This window comes from Coregonus lavaretus (genome assembly GCF_964263955.1).
Source record: "Coregonus lavaretus genome assembly, chromosome: 33".
Classification (NCBI taxonomy): Eukaryota; Metazoa; Chordata; class Actinopteri; order Salmoniformes; family Salmonidae; genus Coregonus; species Coregonus lavaretus.
The window spans coordinates 20,759,041-20,777,104 of NC_140020.1; the positions used below are offsets into that span (position 1 = coordinate 20,759,041).

General features: G+C 43.4%; 1 protein-coding gene and 1 pseudogene across 2 annotated transcripts; one reads left to right on the forward strand and one right to left on the reverse strand.

The window, feature by feature from the left end:
• Positions 1-9,230: 9,230 nt before the first annotated feature.
• On the forward strand, positions 9,231-13,813 carry ngs (notochord granular surface). The gene is made up of 11 exons (XM_084151499.1): positions 9,231-9,492; positions 9,814-9,979; positions 10,118-10,267; positions 10,374-10,493; positions 10,667-10,762; positions 11,184-11,318; positions 11,420-11,530; positions 11,747-11,857; positions 12,030-12,154; positions 12,410-12,700; positions 12,922-13,813. Exons 1-11 carry the CDS (start codon positions 9,287-9,289, stop codon positions 12,923-12,925), a joined length of 1,515 nt encoding a protein of 504 aa, XP_084007625.1. The 5' UTR covers positions 9,231-9,286; the 3' UTR covers positions 12,926-13,813.
• Positions 13,814-13,833: 20 nt separating this feature from the next.
• LOC311108176 (phosphoacetylglucosamine mutase-like) lies at positions 13,834-17,468 on the reverse strand (annotated as a pseudogene). The gene is made up of 9 exons: positions 17,262-17,468; positions 15,835-15,992; positions 15,518-15,585; positions 15,281-15,415; positions 14,922-15,020; positions 14,679-14,798; positions 14,403-14,525; positions 14,080-14,253; positions 13,834-13,920 (listed from the first exon to the last, which is right to left on the reverse strand). The product of its transcript is annotated as a phosphoacetylglucosamine mutase-like (transcript).
• Positions 17,469-18,064: the final 596 nt, after the last annotated feature.

Consider the following 18,064-nt stretch of genomic DNA (forward strand, 5'->3'; position numbering starts at 1 on the left):
GAGTAAATTAGTGAACAACAACGCCCAGGCCTCTACTTCCGGTCTATACTTACTATCTACACCTTATGGACAGAGTTAATTTTACAATAATTCTATATATATATATATATATATATATATATATATATATATATATATATATATATATATATTTATTTATTTATTTTTTTGCTCCTGAACCTCTTCTACTCTCAACCTCTCCGATCATTTTCATGATGTCCATCCGGTTTGCTTCTAAATGCCATATCTTTCTAACTGTGCTCTTTCCCAAAAGCTCCCAACATACAACCTATATACTTATTATGGACACAGTATGCTTACATTATTAGCTATCTTTGTTATTATTTGTTGTTATTTGTTATTAGTCCCATCCTTCAACTCTATTCAATACCTCCCATCTATCTCTTAACACCATCCATATAGGATTTCTATTTGCCATATATATTTCAACCGTACTGTGATGTTTTACAAAAGTTCTGAACCTTTCTATTCTCATTGCTTCTACAGATTGTGAATTAAAAATAAACATTTTTGCTAAAAGTATTATTATATTATTGATTGATTGACTATGACTTTTCAGATCACCCAGTAATGCTATCTGCAAGGTTAGTTCCAGGTAAATATTGCAATCCTTTAGCCATTCCTGGACCTGTGTCCAAAAACAAGCTACAAATGGACAGAACCAAAACAAATGATCTAATGATTCTATCTCTTCACAGCAAAATCTGCAGAGCTGGGAAGATTGTATCCCCCATATAAATAACATTCTATTGGTAGCAAGAATTTTATATAATAATTTAAATTGAAAGATTCTAATTTTTGAATCCGGTGTCGTTTTGCGTGTCAGTTCATAAACACTATGCCATGGGATCGGTACGTCAAAGATCTCTTCCCAACTATTTTGCAATCTATATGGGACGGCTGTCAATCCTTTGGTCCTTAAGTGAAACTGATATACTTTTTTATTTATCACAGTTTTCCTTAACCAATTATGTTCTTTAATGCAAGGCCGACAGACAAGTTCCTTACTTTCTCCCCCTTCAACTTTCCTCTTCCACTTTTGCGGTAAGGCTGCAATTATTTGGTTGTAATTTTGGGTAGAGCAGACATTTCCATATGTTTTTGTTAGCTGCATGTGCGACATAACTCCACCAGTCCTACCGATGATATCATTTACGAAGATTATACCTTTTTTAAACATTCTGTCAAAAAATAAAGGTTTTTTGTCAATTAGTATATTTGAATTTAACCACAATATTTGTTGCATTATTTGTTCTGTCGTTTCTGGAGGATTAAATTGAAATTGCAACCAACTTTCTATGGCTTGTTTTAGAAATAGTGACATTTGGGAGATTATTTCCTTTTCAAATAACTGAAAGTGAGAGGTTGTAATCTGAATAAAGGGAAAAAGGCCTTTCTTGAACAGTGGGTGAGACAATCTTACTAATTTGCTTGAGAACCAGTTCGGATTTAAGTATAACTTTTGGATGACTGAAGATTTTAGTGATAGGTCTAATGCTTTAATATTTAATAATTTCTGTCCTCCGAATTCATATTCATTATATAAATATGCTCTTTTAATTTTGTCTGGCTTGCCGTTCCAAATAAAATTGAATTTTTTTTTCTCATATAATTTAAAAAACTGTTTGCTAGGCGTAGGCAAGACCATAAGCAAATAGGTAAACTGGGATAATACTAAAGAGTTAATCAGGGTGATTTTTCCACAAATTTACAGGTATTTTCCTTTCCATGGTAGTAAGATCTTATCTATTTTTGCTAACTTTCTATTAAAATTTATTGAAGTGAGATCATTTATTTCCTTTGGGATATGTATTCCGAGTATATCCACATCACCATCAGACCATTTTATTGGTAAACTACATGGTAATGTAAAAATTGTATTTTTTAGTGATCCAATACGTAATATAGTACATTTGTCATAATTTGGTTTTAATCCAGAGAGGTTAGAAAATGTATCTAGATCCTCTATGAGGCTGTGGAGGGATTCTAGTTGTGGATCTAAAAGAAAACATGAATCATCTGCGTACAATGACACCTTTGTTTTTAAGCCCTGTATTTCTAATCCTCTGATATTATTATTGGATCTGATTTTAATAGCTAACATCTCGATGGCCACAATAAATAGATATGCCGATAGTGGACAACCTTGTTTCACTCCTCTTGACAGTTTAAAACTTTCTGAGAAATAGCCATTATTTACTATTTTACACCTAGGGTTACTATACATGATTTTGACCCATTTTATAAGAGATTTATAAGAGAGGGATAACCACTTTACAAATTTTTTTTTAAACATTTTTTTTTTGGGGGGGGGGGGGGGGGGGGGGTAGAATGATTACTTTATCCTATCCCAGGTATTCCTTAAAGAGGTGGGGTTTCAAATGTCTCCGGAAGGTGGTGAGTGACTCCGCTGTCCTGGCGTCGTGAGGGAGCTTGTTCCACCATTGGGGTGCCAGAGCAGCGAACAGTTTTGACTGGGCTGAGCGGGAACTATGCTTCCGCAGAGGAAGGGGAGCCAGCAGGCCAGAGGTGGATGAACGCAATGCCCTCGTTTGGGTGTAGGGACTGATCAGAGCCTGAAGGTACGGAGGTGCCGTTCCCCTCACAGCTCCATAGGCAAGCACCATGGTCTTGTAACAGATGCGAGCTTCAACTGGAAGCCAGTGGAGTGTGCGGAGGAGCGGGGTGACGTGAGAGAACTTGGGAAGGTTGAACACCAGACGGGCTGCGGCATTCTGGATGAGTTGTAGGGGTTTAATGGCACAGGCAGGGAGCCCAGCCAACAGCGAGTTGCAGTAATCCAGACGGGAGATGACAAGTGCCTGGATTAGGACCTGTGCCGCTTCCTGCGTAAGGCAGGGTCGTACTCTCCGAATGTTGTAGAGCATGAACCTACAGGATCGGGTCACCGCCTTGATGTTAGCGGAGAACGACAGGGTGTTGTCCAGGGTCACGCCAAGGCTCTTCGCACTCTGGGAGGAGGACACAACGGAGTTGTCAACCGTGATGGCGAGATCATGGAACGGGCAGTCCTTCCCCGGGAGGAAGAGCAGCTCCGTCTTGCCAAGGTTCAGCTTGAGGTGGTGATCCGTCATCCATACTGATATGTCTGCCAGACATGCAGAGATGCGATTCGCCACCTGGTTATCAGAAGGGGGAAAGGAGAAGATTAGTTGTGTATCGTCAGCGTAGCAATGATAGGAGAGGCCATGTGAGGATATGACAGAGCCAAGTGACTTGGTGTATAGCGAGAATAGGAGAGGGCCTAGAACTGAGCCCTGGGGGACACCAGTGGTGAGAGCACGTGGTGCGGAGACAGCTTCTCGCCACGCCACTTGGTAGGAGCGACCGGTCAGGTAGGACGCAATCCAAGAGTGAGCCGCGCCGGAGATGCCCAGCTCGGAGAGGGTGGAGAGGAGGATCTGATGGTTCACAGTATCAAAGGCAGCAGACAGGTCTAGAAGGACAAGAGCAGAGGAGAGAGAGTTAGCTTTAGCAGTGCGGAGAGCCTCCGTGACACAGAGAAGAGCAGTCTCAGTTGAATGACCAGTCTTGAAACCTGACTGGTTTGGATCAAGAAGGTCATTCTGAGAGAGATAGCAAAAGAGTTGGCTAAAGACGGCACGCTCAATAGTTTTGGAAAGAAAAGAAAGAAGGGATACTGGTCTGTAGTTGTTGACATCAGAGGGATCGAGTGTTGGTTTTTTGAGAAGGGGTGCAACTCTCGCTCTCTTGAAGACGGAAGGGACATAGCCAGCGGTCAAGGATGAGTTGATCAGCGAGGTGAGGTAGGGGAGAAGGTCACCGGAGATGGTCTGGAGAAGAGAGGAGGGGATAGGGTCAAGCGGGCAGGTTGTTGGGCGGCCTGCAGTCACAAGTCGCAAGATTTTATCTGGAGAGAGAGGGGAGAAAGAAGTCAAAGCATAGGGTAGGGCAGTGTGAGCAGGACCAGCAGTGTCATTTGACTTAACACACGAGGATCGGATGTCGTCAACCTTCTTTTCAAAGTGGTTGACGAAGTCATCCACAGAGAGGGAGGGGGGGGGGGGGGGGGATTCAGCAGGGAGGAGAATGTGGCAAAGAGCTTCCTAGGCTTAGAGGCAGATGCTTGGAATTTAGAGTGGTAGAAAGTGGCCTTAGCAGCAGAAACAGATGAAGAAAATGCAGAGAGGAGGGAGTGAAAAGATGCCAGGTCCGCAGGGAGTCTAGTTTTCTTCCATTTCTGCTCAGCTGCCCGGAGCTCTGTTCTGTGAGCTCGCAATGAGTCATCAAGCCACGGAGCTGGAGGGGAGGACCGAGCCGGCCGGGAGGATAGGGGACATAGAGAGTCAAAGGATGCAGAAAGGGAGGAGAGGAGGGTTGAGGAGGCAGAATCAGGAGATTGGAGGGAGAAGGATTGAGCAGAGGGAAGAGATGATAGGATGGAAGAGGAGAGAGTAGCGGGAGAGAGAGAGCGAAGGTTGCGGCGGCGCATTACCATCTGTGTAGGGGCAGAGTGAGTAGTGTTGGAGGAGAGCGAGAGAGAAAAGGATACAAAGTAGTGGTCGGAGACATGGAGGGGAGTTGCAGTGAGATTAGTAGAAGAACAGCATCTAGTAAAGATGAGGTCAAGCGTATTGCCTGCCTTGTGAGTAGGGGGGGACGGTGAGAGGGTGAGGTCAAAAGAGGAGCGGAGTGGAAAGAAGGAGGCAGAGAAAAATGAGTCAAATGTAGACGTAGGGAGGTTGAAATCCCCCAGAACTGTGAGGGGTGAGCCATCCTCAGGAAAGGAACTTATCAAGGCGTCAAGCTCATTGATGAACTCTCCAAGGGAACCTGGAGGGCGATAGATGACAAGGATATTAAGCTTAAATGGGCTAGTGACTGTGACAGCATGGAATTCAAATGAGGAGATAGACAGATGGGTTAGGGGAAACATTTAGAATGTCCACTTGGGAGAGATGAGGATTCCTGTGCCACCACCCCGCTGACCAGATGCTCTCGGGGTATGCGAGAACACATGGTCAGACGAGGAGAGAGCAGTAGGAGTAGCAGTGTTTTCAGTGGTAATCCATGTTTCCGTCAGCGCCAAGAAGTCGAGGGACTGGAGGGTAGCATAGGCTGGGATGAACTCTGCCTTGTTGGCAGCAGAACGGCAGTTCCAGAGGCTGCCTGAGACCTGGAACTCCAGGTGGGTGGTGCGTGCAGGGACCACCAGGTTAGAGAGGCAGCAGCCACGCGGTGTGAGGCGTTTGTGTAGCCTGTGCGGAGAGGAGAGAACAGGGATAGGCAGAGGCATAGTTGACAGGCTGCAGCAAATGGCTACAATAATGCAGAGGAGATCGGAATGAAATGAACTAAACATCTGGGAAAGGAGAGAGCGGGGCCTCCCTCACCACAACTCCCAAATATAACTCTCCCAACTTCCACTTTAGAAATTATAATTGTTGTAAACTACAGCGGTTCAATGTTTCTAGGAATAGACTCTAACTTACTTTATTCAGCTAGCTAACTTGGTACAGTATTCTTCCATGAAAACCGCCCAGGGCACCGTATCCTATGACGCCATAGCTAACTAGCATGCTAGCATCCAATAACACACGGTTTAGCACCAATACTTGGTTACAACAAACTACCAATAGTGTGTTAACACACTAAACAGATAATTCGTGTCCGTGTCTAGTTCCTTTCATAACGCAGCAATAATTAAACGTTGGCTAGCTAGCACAAAGTCAGTCATGCTAGCTACACAAGTGGACTACACATCTCGAATGTTCATAAAGTGAAGCTTTATGTTGCAAAATTCTCATTGACTAAAATTATATTGTATTTACCTGCTACAGTACTGCTAGCTGGTAGTGTTGGCTAGCTAGCAATGGCTGCTGTGTTGACTTTGTTTGAAAAACGGCGTCGCTGCGAACAAATGTAGCTGGCTAAGATTATATTGTATTTAGTTGCTACAGTACTGCTAGCTGGTAGCGTTGGCTAGCTAGCAATGGCTGTGGTGTTGACTTTGTTTGAAAAACGGCGTCGCTGCGAAAGAATGTAGCTGGCTAAAAGGATATTGTATTTAGTTGCTACAGTACTGCTAGCTGGTAGTGTTGGCTAGCTAGCAATGGCTGCGGTGTTGACTTTGTTTGAAAAACGGCGTCGCTGCGAACGAATGTAGCTGGCTAGCTAACCTCGATAGTTTCTCTATACTACACCTTTATCTTTGATACAAATACAACTATGTAGCTAGCTAACATTACACTAATCAAATCGTTCCATTGTAATGTAATGTGTCATATTACCTGCGGAGCGAAGTACAGCATGACTACTCACCTCGCCTGCCGCTCACCATGAGTGTAGGTGGCAGCTGCAGAGAAGTACCTGGGTGTATGAGATATATTTATTATATTATTATATGTATATATATTATTGCAGAAGAGTTATAAGATGTTTTGAGATGATTCTTTTTTTAAATAGTGGTATACAGTTGAAGACGGAAGTTTACATACACTTAGGTTGGAGTCATTAAAACTCGTTTTTCAACCACTCCACAAATGTCTTGTTAACAAACTATATAATATAATATAATAATATAATATAATAATATGCCATTTAGCAGATGCTTTTATCCAAAGCGACTTACAGTCATGCGTGCATACATTTTTACATATGGGTGGTCCCGGGGATCGAACCCACTACCCTGGCATTACAAGCGCCATGCTCTACCAATTGAGCTACAGAGGACCAAAACTATAGTTTTGGCAAGTCGGTTAGGACATCTACTTTGTGCATGACACAAGTAATTTTTCCAACAATTGTTTACAGACAGATTATTTCACTTATAATTCACTGTATCACAATTCCAGTGGGTCAGAAGTTTACATACACTAAGTTAACTGTGCCTTTAAATAGCTTGGGAAATTCCAGAAAATGATGTCATGGCTTTAGAAGCTTCTGAGAGGCTAATTGACATCATTTGAGTCAATTGGAGGTGTACCTGTGGATGTATTTCAAGGCCTACCTTCAAACTCAGTGCCTCTTTGCTTGACATCATGGGAAAATCAAAATAAATCAGCCAAGAGCTCAGAAAAAGAAATTGTAGACCTCCACAAGTCTGGTTCATCCTTGGGAGCAATTTCCAAACACCTGAAGGTACCACGTTCATCTGTACAAACAATAGTACGCAAGTATAAACACCATGGGACCACGCAGCCGTCATACCGCTCAGGAAGGAGACGCATTCTGTCTCCTAGAGATGAACGTACTCTGGTGCGAAAAGTGCAAATCAATCCCAGAACAACAGCAAAGGACCTTGTGAAGATGCTGGAGGAAACAGGTACAAAAGTATCTATATCCACAGTAAAACGAGTCCTATATCGACATAACCTGAAAGGCCGCTCAGCAAGGAAGAAGCCACTGCTCCAAAACCGCCATAAAAAAGCCAGACTATGGTTTGCAACTGCACATGGGGACAAAGATTGTACTTTTTGGAGAAATGTCCTCTGGTCTGATGAAACAAAAATATAACTGTTTGGCCATAATGACCATCGTTATGTTTGGAGGAAAAAGGGGGTTGCTTGCAAGCCAAAGAACACCATCCCAACCGTGAAGCACGGGGGTGGCAGCATCATGCTGTGAGGGTGCTTTGCTGCATGAGGGACTGGTGCACTTCAAAAAATAGATGGCATCATGAGGAAGCAAAGTTATGTAGATATATTGAAGCAACATCTCAAGACATCAGTCAGGAATTTAAAGCTTGGTCGCAAATGGGTCTTCCAAATGGACAATGACCCCAAGCATACTTCCAAAGTTGTGGCAAAATGGCTTAAGGATAACAAAGTCAAGGTATTGGCGTGGCCATCACAAAGCCCTGACCTCAATCCTATAGAAAATGTGTGGGCAGATCTGAAAACGCGTGTGCAAGCAAGGAGGCCTACAAACCTGACTCAGTTACACCAGCTCTGTCAGGAGGAATGGGCCAGCTTGTGGAAGGTTACCCGAAACGTTTGACCCAAGTTAAACAATTTAAAGGCAATGCTACCAAATACTAATTGAGTGTATGTAAACTTTTGACCCATATGTGATGAAAGAATGTATTTGGCTAAGGTGTATGTAAACTTCCGACTTCAACTGTATAGGTGTAGGGTTGGTTGGTGGTGCAATGTTAATTTTTCCCCCCCTTTTTATATTTGCAATCATTTCTAAAAACCTGTTTTCGCTTCGCCATTATGGGGTATTGTGTGTAGATTGATGAGGACAAAAAAATATTTAATCCATTTTAGAATAAGGCTGTAACGTAATAAAATGTGGAAAAAGTCAAGGGGTCTGAATATTTTCCGAATGCACTCTATATAAACTATTACTAAATAATTATAATTCCAAGTCTACCCTAAGACACACACCGGTAAGACAAGGAGAATGGGCTACTGCCTGGGAAGCCCAGGGTTCAAGCTCAATTACTTTGTTTCTGTTCACACCTCCAATAGACTATGACTCTGTGCACCTGCCACATACATGCAAGCCCGAACATGCGGAAAGAATGGAGATATGCAGCCCCACAGTGATCATATGATTCCACTCTTGGAGAGATGACAGTATGAGGAAGCCGTCCACACCCCATCTTTTTACGACCTTATCCATGAATAGGTTGGTAATGGGTAATGCAAATTGGGTTACATACTTGTCACGTCTATGTTTTTAAGACAATAATTGACTATAATTGATATTCATCCTCATTAACCCATATGAACTTTAGATGGGATAATTACATGGGCAAATAACCAAGCTGTGGACACTAAAAAAAGACAGAAACAACATGTAAAGTCACAGCAGTGCACTTGGCACCTCAGACCCACTGGTCAGGACCCATATGACCTTTGAAGTGATGTTAAAAAGTTGTTCTCTAGTGAAAGGATTGGTAGTAAAAGGTTCACGTTCACAGTTCATTCACCTCATGATGCTCCACTATTGTAATTGAGGAGTACATTATTCTGCTTTGTAGGTTACAGTAAACATTCCAGTGTAATAACAGTCATTGTACAAGACTCATTCAACTCTCTATTTTTACCACTGTAATCTCTTCACGGAACCATGATAGATTTTTGCAGGGACGGTCAGCCTTCGGAATGGGGAGGTTCTAAATTCCTTACCGCTGGTGCGTCTTGCCCTGGAGGTGGAAACTGGGAAGGGCTGGATGAGATAGCTCAGGTATAAAAGCACCACCATCCCATTCCAACAAAGTGTGTGAACAGTTTCCAGTGTTGAGTGAAGGTAAAGACAGTTACAGGCCGTCATCATGAGTCGCAGCCCAGAAAGGATGTCTTCCTACCGCCGCCACTTCGAGGGCACCCTCGCCTCCTCCTCTGCTTCCTATCAGGTGCGGGTTTCGAGCCCTTCACCGACCCGAAGGGATGTCCGTCACCGCTCTGCCAGCTACAGTCGCAGCGGGGGAACCATGGGGAGGAGGAACCTCTCCAGCAACCGCAAGCCCCGCATGACCAGGTAATACAACTCTTTTGATGTTTTATTCTCTCCGGATAGGACCATTCTAGGCTACAGTTGAGGTTTTAATGTCATATCAGCGTTAACTATCCATTTGTTCTTTCACTGGAATACTGCTTCATTTATAATTGTAGGCTTGGCCTAATAATCACTGAATTCATTCTTAATGGGACACTCATTTCTTGATAAAATATATTTAACTTTGAGTATCAGACCTATTCTGATGCTTTCATTACCTCAACATCCAGATTAAAAGTGTTATAAAGTCAAATATAGTGGATGGTTGATGGCTGGCCTTGTCCCCTCCTGTCCTTACCACAGCAGTGTGAGTATGGGGGCCCTATGCTTCGGCATGAACATGGGGCTGGGGCCCAGCCTGGACCTGGATGCAGCTGCAGCGGAGAACCAAGAATTCATGAGCACCCGCACCGGCGAGAGGCAGGAGATGGTGGCCCTCAACGACCGCCTGGCTATCTACATCGAGAAGGCAAGACCACACCTCATCTCACACGTTCTGTCACTCATACTCTCCTCTGTCTCACTAAACTATATGCCACACTCAGTCACATGCAAACCTATGTTTATCTGCACTCTCTCTCACTCACAAACCCATGTTCTGTCCCAGGTACGTACTCTGGAGGGGCAGAACAAGCTGCTGGAGGCTGAGATTGATGCTCTGCAGAACCGCTATGTGAAGCCGTCTGGGCTGAGACAGCTCTACGAGGGCCAGCTGAGACAGCTCCACCGGATCGCTGAGCAGATGAGAGTGCAGAGGGTGAGCTTTATGACCACCTATAGCCTATGCATGATATTTACTTTTACAATGGTGGACTGGGATGAGACAGACAGGTATTGGGTTTGACTGTTTCCTCCACCCTAAGGACCTGGCTGTAGCGGCCAAGGGGGCCATGGCAGGACAGGTGGAGGTGCTCAAGGTCAAATATGAGGAGGCTCTGGAGGCCAGGAAGAAGGCAGAGTTGGAGATCGAAGCCTTCCGCCCCGTGAGTCAAACACAGATGCAGACATAACCATTAAACAATATCAACATGAACTCAAATTGTACACACACAGAATCACCTACCTCATTTACCAGGCTGTCAATGTACTCTCTTCCCAGTTATTCCTGTGTACAAACTCAATAATAAATTCATCCTCTAACCTTCCTCTCTGGCAGGATGTGGATAGAGCCACCTCGGCCCGTATCGGCCTGGAGAAGCAGCTGGAGAACCTGGAGGTGGAGCTGGCCTTCCTGACCAGAGTTCACAAAGAGGTAACACGTCTGGGTCTATATCTGTGTCTACGTCTGTCTAGTGTCTTTCACTGTCTTGATTCACAGAGGGGCAACATACCACTGTCTGTCATATATCTATTTTCACATTGAGGCAGTCCATTTCTTTCTGTATCTGTTCACAAAGGTGGACTGTAACATACTGTATTTTACATACTGTATGTGTCTATAGCAGCATCTGTTTGGTATGACTTGTGGTCATCACAGGCATGCAGTTGAATTCACACAACTGCTGGAATGACCTGCTAATTACTTTTTATGACAGTATATGAGTTAAAGTGGGAGAGGTTGGATCATGGGCTAGTGATTGAGAGTTTTCTGATGCAAACTTTATCGACTAACTGTGAAAACTGTGAAATTCACAGAAGGAATGAGTAGGCTCCATTTTGTTTGCCCCTGTCAGGAAATTGAGGAGCTGATGCAGCAGATCTACGTGGCGGTGGCCAAGGTGGACATTACCTTTGCCCTCCCTGACCTCTCCTCCGCCCTCAAACAAATCCAGTCCCAGTACGACAGCATCGCCGCCAGAAACCTACAGGTACCAATTGCAGATAATACTCGATTTATTACACATAACTTCATATGTGATTACATAATTACACAGAAAACTGAATCCATTTTGTTTCTGTTGTTCCTCAGGAGATGGACGCTTGGTACAAGTCAAAGTTCCAGGACCTGAACGATGTGACAACCAAACACGTTCAAAGCGTTCGAAGTGTGAGAGAGGAAATCGCAAGTTACAAGAGAGATGTAAGTGGGACCCTCTTTTCTCATCATCGTTAATACTGTTATTGACACCACCAATCAACAGATTGAAAACACGGGTGTGTTAAGGTAGAATTAAGGTTAGGGTTAGGGTAAGGGTTAGGTTTAGGGGTTAGGGAAAATAGTACTTTGAATGGTTATAATTGTGTGTCCCCACAAGGTTAGTTAAACAAGACTATGTGTGTTTGTCTCTGTGTGTAGAGCTTAAACCTGGTGCGTGAGTTGGAGTCCATGAAGACGAGGAATGAATCTCTGAAGGTTCAGATTCGTGACGCTGTGGAGAGACACAAGAAAGAACAGGAGACACTGCTGGTGAGTAGTACTACTCTCACTACACACCTTTACTGTAGAAAGAAGCATGGGAGGTCAGAATGGATATTTGCTCTACAAAGTGGGCAATAAGTGAGAGTTCTTTAAAATTGACTCTAACAGCCGGTCACAATTGGCTCCCTATGACCTAAAAGCTTGTGTGTGTTTCCCACAGGAGCGTATTGAGGGGCTGAAGCTGGAGCTGAAGGTGATGAAGGAGAAGATAGCTTTGCTGCTGAGGGAGTACCAGGAGCTGCTCAACGTCAAGATGGCCCTTGAGATTGAGATCACCACCTACAGGTGACAATCATAACTCCCCTATAGTCTAAACAGGCCTTTTCTGCTCCTCATTTCCCCCACTTGAAGAGAAAAGAACTGGACAGGTCAAAGCAGATTGCGCCAAGTATTGCTTTCAGCTATCCTGGGTTTGTCAGATCTGTGTGGGAGGCAAGGAAAGGCAGCAACGCAACTATTTTGATATGCAGCCTACTTTATGTTTGCTAAGTGTAAATCTGTGACTTCTACGTGTCGTCTCTGTGGTTGTGTATTTGGCAGGGCGCTGATCGAGGGCGAGGACACCCGTCTCAGCACCATGGTACAGAGCATGTCCCTGGGTGGAGGAGGAAGAGGCGGAGTGGCCATCAGCGCTAGCTCCACCTCTGCCTCGGTTAGCGCCGCCTCTGTCAGCGGATACGGGTATGGGGCCGGGCTGGGCAGAACTCCTGCTAATGGAACTGGGGGCACCAAAGAGGCCCCTGACGTGGCAGTGATATCACCAGAGAGCCAGACGGAGAGCTACGAGGAACAGTCAGTGGAGATGACTGAGCGGAAGACTCTTCTCATCAGGTAGAGCAAGCCTTGGTCACAATTTAAACCATACTGGGAGATAATCTTACCTATAATCTGTCGATAAAATATGGCATACCAGTAGTCTGTTTTGTCATCTGAATATGTGACGGAGGACATTTTTGTATTTACATATATTTGTATTCAATATTAAATTTGTCACCCAGTGTTGTTTTCAAACCCCTTTTTCCCCTGCCCTTTCCCATTTTCTCTCAGAACAGTTAAGACAGATGACATGTATGAGAGCGACACACAGGAATGCACCATTACCATCTCTGGAGCTGCTGACGACACAGACGAGGACTAGAGATGGAAGTCCAGGCTCCTAACTCCTACACCACCGTATGAATGTTAGAGCCCTTCCACCCTTGCCCCCAAAAAATGTAGCCCACACCAACCCCCTAGGATAGTGGTCTTCAGGATCAGGACCCCTATGGTCCTCTTCTGTGTGTGTCTCTGTCTCTGCCTGCACTAAACTCTGTCTTAGCCTCACATTGCCTTTCTGTTAGCCTTTAACTCCCTGTGTGTGTCTGAGAACCATATCGCTCTACAAGCAACAAATTAAAAAACAAAACAGCAAAGCAATTACAATATTTTCTCTTGATGTGGTAATTTCCAAACATATTTAGGTAAAAAATAAATATAGAATAAGTTTGATGTCAGTTTCCTATTTTTACTCCTGGTGTTCAACAATTACATAGCAGCACAGTCTTTCTAGTTGAGGTCCGTTCAAAGCAGTGCAATTACTCCGCTATAAACAGTAATGCAAAAATTGATCTACAATAACTGCTAATGTAAAACATTTACATAATTACATGGGAATAATACAAAACCACTACATTGACAGAGGATTAAGGTTGGGTAAAAAAGGGGATTACAAGTTTAACCTTATTTAGCATATTTTCCCTTCATTGTCCAATACAGTGATTCCCTTTCCTTCACGGACTGAAATTGTTCAGACTCAGAAAAGTAATACTACAGTATTAAATGCAGTATACAGTATAAAATGATTTGGCACCTGATAAAGACTACAAACGATGTACAATCATGGCTGGAGGAAGTTATGTAACCTTTAGATGCACGTAAAAATAAAAGGACAGAATTGTTCGATAGACATTGCATAATGTGTGTGTTTATAAAGGATAGGACTCCTCTGCCACTACTCCAAAAAGGCGGTACACTACCAGGCTAACTTCATGTGCCAGGGCATCAGCACTCTCCTGAAACACACAAATACATCACCATCATCAGACAGTGAGCGACAGAAAAATAATGCGTAAAGAAAGGTAAAGACATAGCAAGTGAACAAGAAAGGTGAATTGAGTGAATCACTATCACTCCATGTGATAGTAGGTCTGAGTGTCAGCATTCAGTCCCACCTGTGTGTCTGCCTCAGCGTACACTCGGACCACATCCTCAGTGCCCGAGGGACGGACAAAGGAGCGTGCCTGTCTGTACTTACTCACTAGGCTGTCTATGGCCTCCTGCAGACCTGCTGGACTCACTGTTCTCCTCTCTGCATCTGTAGTGTCAATCACTCGCCGGTCTGCCACCTACAGGCCACACAACAACACTGCAACTGAGGCACCAGGATAAACTGTGTTAAAACATATGTATTAGATTTCTTTATTATACAGGCATTTAAAGTAACATATGATGCAACTCCCTGAGTGCACACAGGCACCCACCCACACACACACACCTTCACTTTGAGCTGTCTGTTGGGCAGGTCTGTGTAGATTGCGTCCCATTGTTGTAATGTCATCCCTCTGATGGCTAACACAGCCTCAATCAGAAGCATGTCAGAGACAGCATCTCCTACTGTCTACACACACAGCGAGAGACAGACAGAGAGAGAGACAGAGATATATAAAATGTCAGTTATGCACACAGGATTGGACCCGTCATTGCAATGAACATGTGTAGTCACTATTGCTAAAATGGTTGATTGTGTTGCCATGTCCATGTGTGGTCATGCCTGGTTGATGAGGTTGACCGTGTTCTGCAGTAGCAGTGCAGCTCTCTTCCTCTCGTCGTTGGTGTTGGAGTCGTGGGCTAGCTGCTGGATCTTCTCTTCTGCTGCTTTACTGAACAGGACCTGAGATGGGACCGCAACACAACCACAACATGACCGTAATCATACAGACAGGCCGTCATTGAGTGGGTACATTCAAGCAATATACCCGTCAGAGATTAGTGTGTGAGCATGTTTCCGACTCACAGTTCCATGGCCGTTGGCCTCGAAGTAAACACCAATGTCAAACTCCTGGGCTGCATGGTGAAGGTGTTTAACTCCTGTCTTGGTACACCTCACTAACACCTGGAGAGAGGAGAGGTCAGCACTGATAGCATTGTGAGTTGGAAAGACTAAGCTGTGTGTGTCCTCACCTTCAATTAAAAGTGCTTGCAAATGAGTAAACATGCTTTATAAAACAATATGTATGATTATAAGTACTCACCAATTTTTGTAATACTATTTTTTTTATAGAATATGTTCACTATTTATAAAGAGTTTAGTCATGCTTATTCATGAAGGTTATTAAAGTGTTACAGGCAGACAGAGAGATTATGTAGTCTTGCGTTCTTAGTGAGCTGGATGAAAGCCTGGGAGAGTTTCTGGTAATAACCCTTGACCGTGGCTTTCGCCATAGCGACCCTGGGTGTTCTGACATCACACCATGTAGTGCAGCTGGGGTGTGGTCACCAAGCCATAATCTGATAGACAGGAAGAGTCACCAATAAGTGATTTCCAAACAAGAAGAAGAACCAACAATCAATCACATACCAAGGTGTAGTTGAACCTAAGAGTTAATGCACCTTTAATGTGGCTTTCCAGGGCTTGGACTCCATCCAGTACTGCCTGTGATTGGCTCTCACTGCTGGGCCTGAAGTAACACAACCAATGAGATTAAATATCTGAGATAACCTTGGTTGAGTTATTTTTGCATCACCAGGTCCCCCGGGTGGGCTGAGTTTAAGTATTTTAGATCATTCCATTGGTCCTAAAGTGACATTTCCACCCACCCGGGACAATGGGCGATGCAAAATTAACTTTCCCCCTGTCATATTGCTAACCCTTGATATTCAAGATTATAGTTTAGTTTCTAGACTAGAGAATGTTAATACCCCAGTACCTGGTATCTTTGCCCACAAACACGCTGGCCTCCTGGACGTCCTTCAGGACGGTGAGGAGCCACTCCTGCTCCGTGTTGGCCAGCTGGGTGGCATTGCCCTCTCACGCAGGGGTCACCATCTCCCCCATGGGGTCCACCAGCTTCATCCCGTTATCCTCCTGGAGAGGGGGGATGGGGGGATATAGTGGATGGGAAGGGAGATGTGGAGAGAAGGAAGGAAGGGGTATGAGAGGAATAGGAAGGGGTGGTTGTAGTATAGTGTGGATAGTAGGGGTGAGGTAGATGGAGAGAGGGAGGAGGGGAGAGATAAAGATGGAGATTGGGATATTGTGTAAATCAGAAAAGCAATACTTTCCATGAAAGCAAATCAATTCTAGACAACCTTTTTCTAATAATATCAGAGAATCCGCAGCAGCTTGATTTGTGGCCCTCAGAGCAGACCAGAATAGAACACCAGGGACTATAAATCAAAGATAGACCCTGAAGGGTCGTTCCACCTCAAAAAGCACAAGAAAGAGGGTTTTGACACCCACCATCTCAGATTGTTCTGAAATGGTTTCTGTTGTTAAAAACGTAAGATTAGCATTCCTGCAACATTATTTGGTTGAAATATAATTTGATCTGAGAAATTAAGCACCCAAATTGGCAATTTTTTATTTATAAGATTAATATAATATTCAATAAATATAGTACCTAACATCCGATTTGGACCAAGCATGGTTTGCTGTCATACCTTGTCCATAAACTGCTGACAGGGTAAGGAAACCAATATGTCATTTTGTAATTTGGGTGAACTCTCTTCAACATTGAGGGGGGATTATTATATTAATTTTTTTAATCACCTAATAGCAGGAACAACACCATCTAGTGGTCAGAACCTGGTAATATCAGGTTGTAGGATTGGACATAAACCTAACAGCTTCAATGACTAATTTCTCTGAACAGGGGGAAAAAACATCACCAAATTCAATGAGAATATATTACATAGTATGAATAAACAATAGTCCGAGCCGCAGCTCCATGATACTTGTCAGACCTAGAGAACTGATACAGAATACTCGTTGTTGGGATGGGATTGGTGTAGGGTGGGGGGAATCGGGGGTGGCTTTTGACCATTTCTTTGGATTCTTCATGTGATCCAAATCAGATGTTAGGTACTACATTTATTGAATATTATATGAATCCTATAAAATAAAATGGCCAATTTGGGTGCAATCAATTACCTTGATTTCTCATTGATCAAATTATATTTCAACAAAATAATGTTGCAGGAATGCTAATCTTAACTGTTTCTAACTAAATAAACGATTTCAGAACAATCTGAGATGGTGGGTGTCATGGCTTGCTTGAAATGACATGGAACGACCCTGAAGCCATATAGACACAGTGAAGGGTAGTAAAGGAAGCAAGTGTTATGTTTTGCTACCCTCAGGGTTGTGTGACGCAGTGACCATGACTCTGATGGTGGCCTTAGTCTTCTTGGAGCGGAGTGTGGCCAGTAAACCCATTCAGAACATGACGTGGTCTAGCTGCTTAGAGTTGGTGCGGAACCCAGCAGTACCATACAGTAGGACCAACCCTACAGGTTTAGGGTGGACAGCAGACATCTGGGATACTTCCTCAAACTGGGCCATTCCTGAAACACAAAACAGAAAAACAAAGGGGATGTCTCAATAATCTCTTCAGCTCCTCTCCTTCATAATAATAATAATAATAATATGCCATTTAGCAGACGCTTTTATCCAAAGCGACTTACAGTCATAACATGTAACCTATATTATTCAGGCTAAACATTTTTAAATACCCCAAATAATAATAATGATGTAATAATGATATACTTATTTTGCACAGTTTGCATTAATAATGATAGCATAAACCTTTCTAAACAGTATGACAATATTTTATCTGTAAATTTAATGAGGGCACTGAGAAAACATGTCCACGCATTCGTCGTAAATCCACTATAAAGAAGCCTAGGTCATACTCTAAGGGGCAAAGTTAATTTAAAATGTGCTTCAACAAAGTACTGAGTAAAGGGTCTGAACACTTACGTAAATGTGATATTTCGGTTTTGTAAAAATGTATAAAAACCATGTTTTTGCTTTGTCATTATGGGGTATTGTGTGTATGACTATCATTTGTTTTTCAACAGGACAATGACTCAAAATAATTTGAAGAATCTCAAATATAAAATATATTTTTTAGGTTACTACATGATTCCATATGTGTT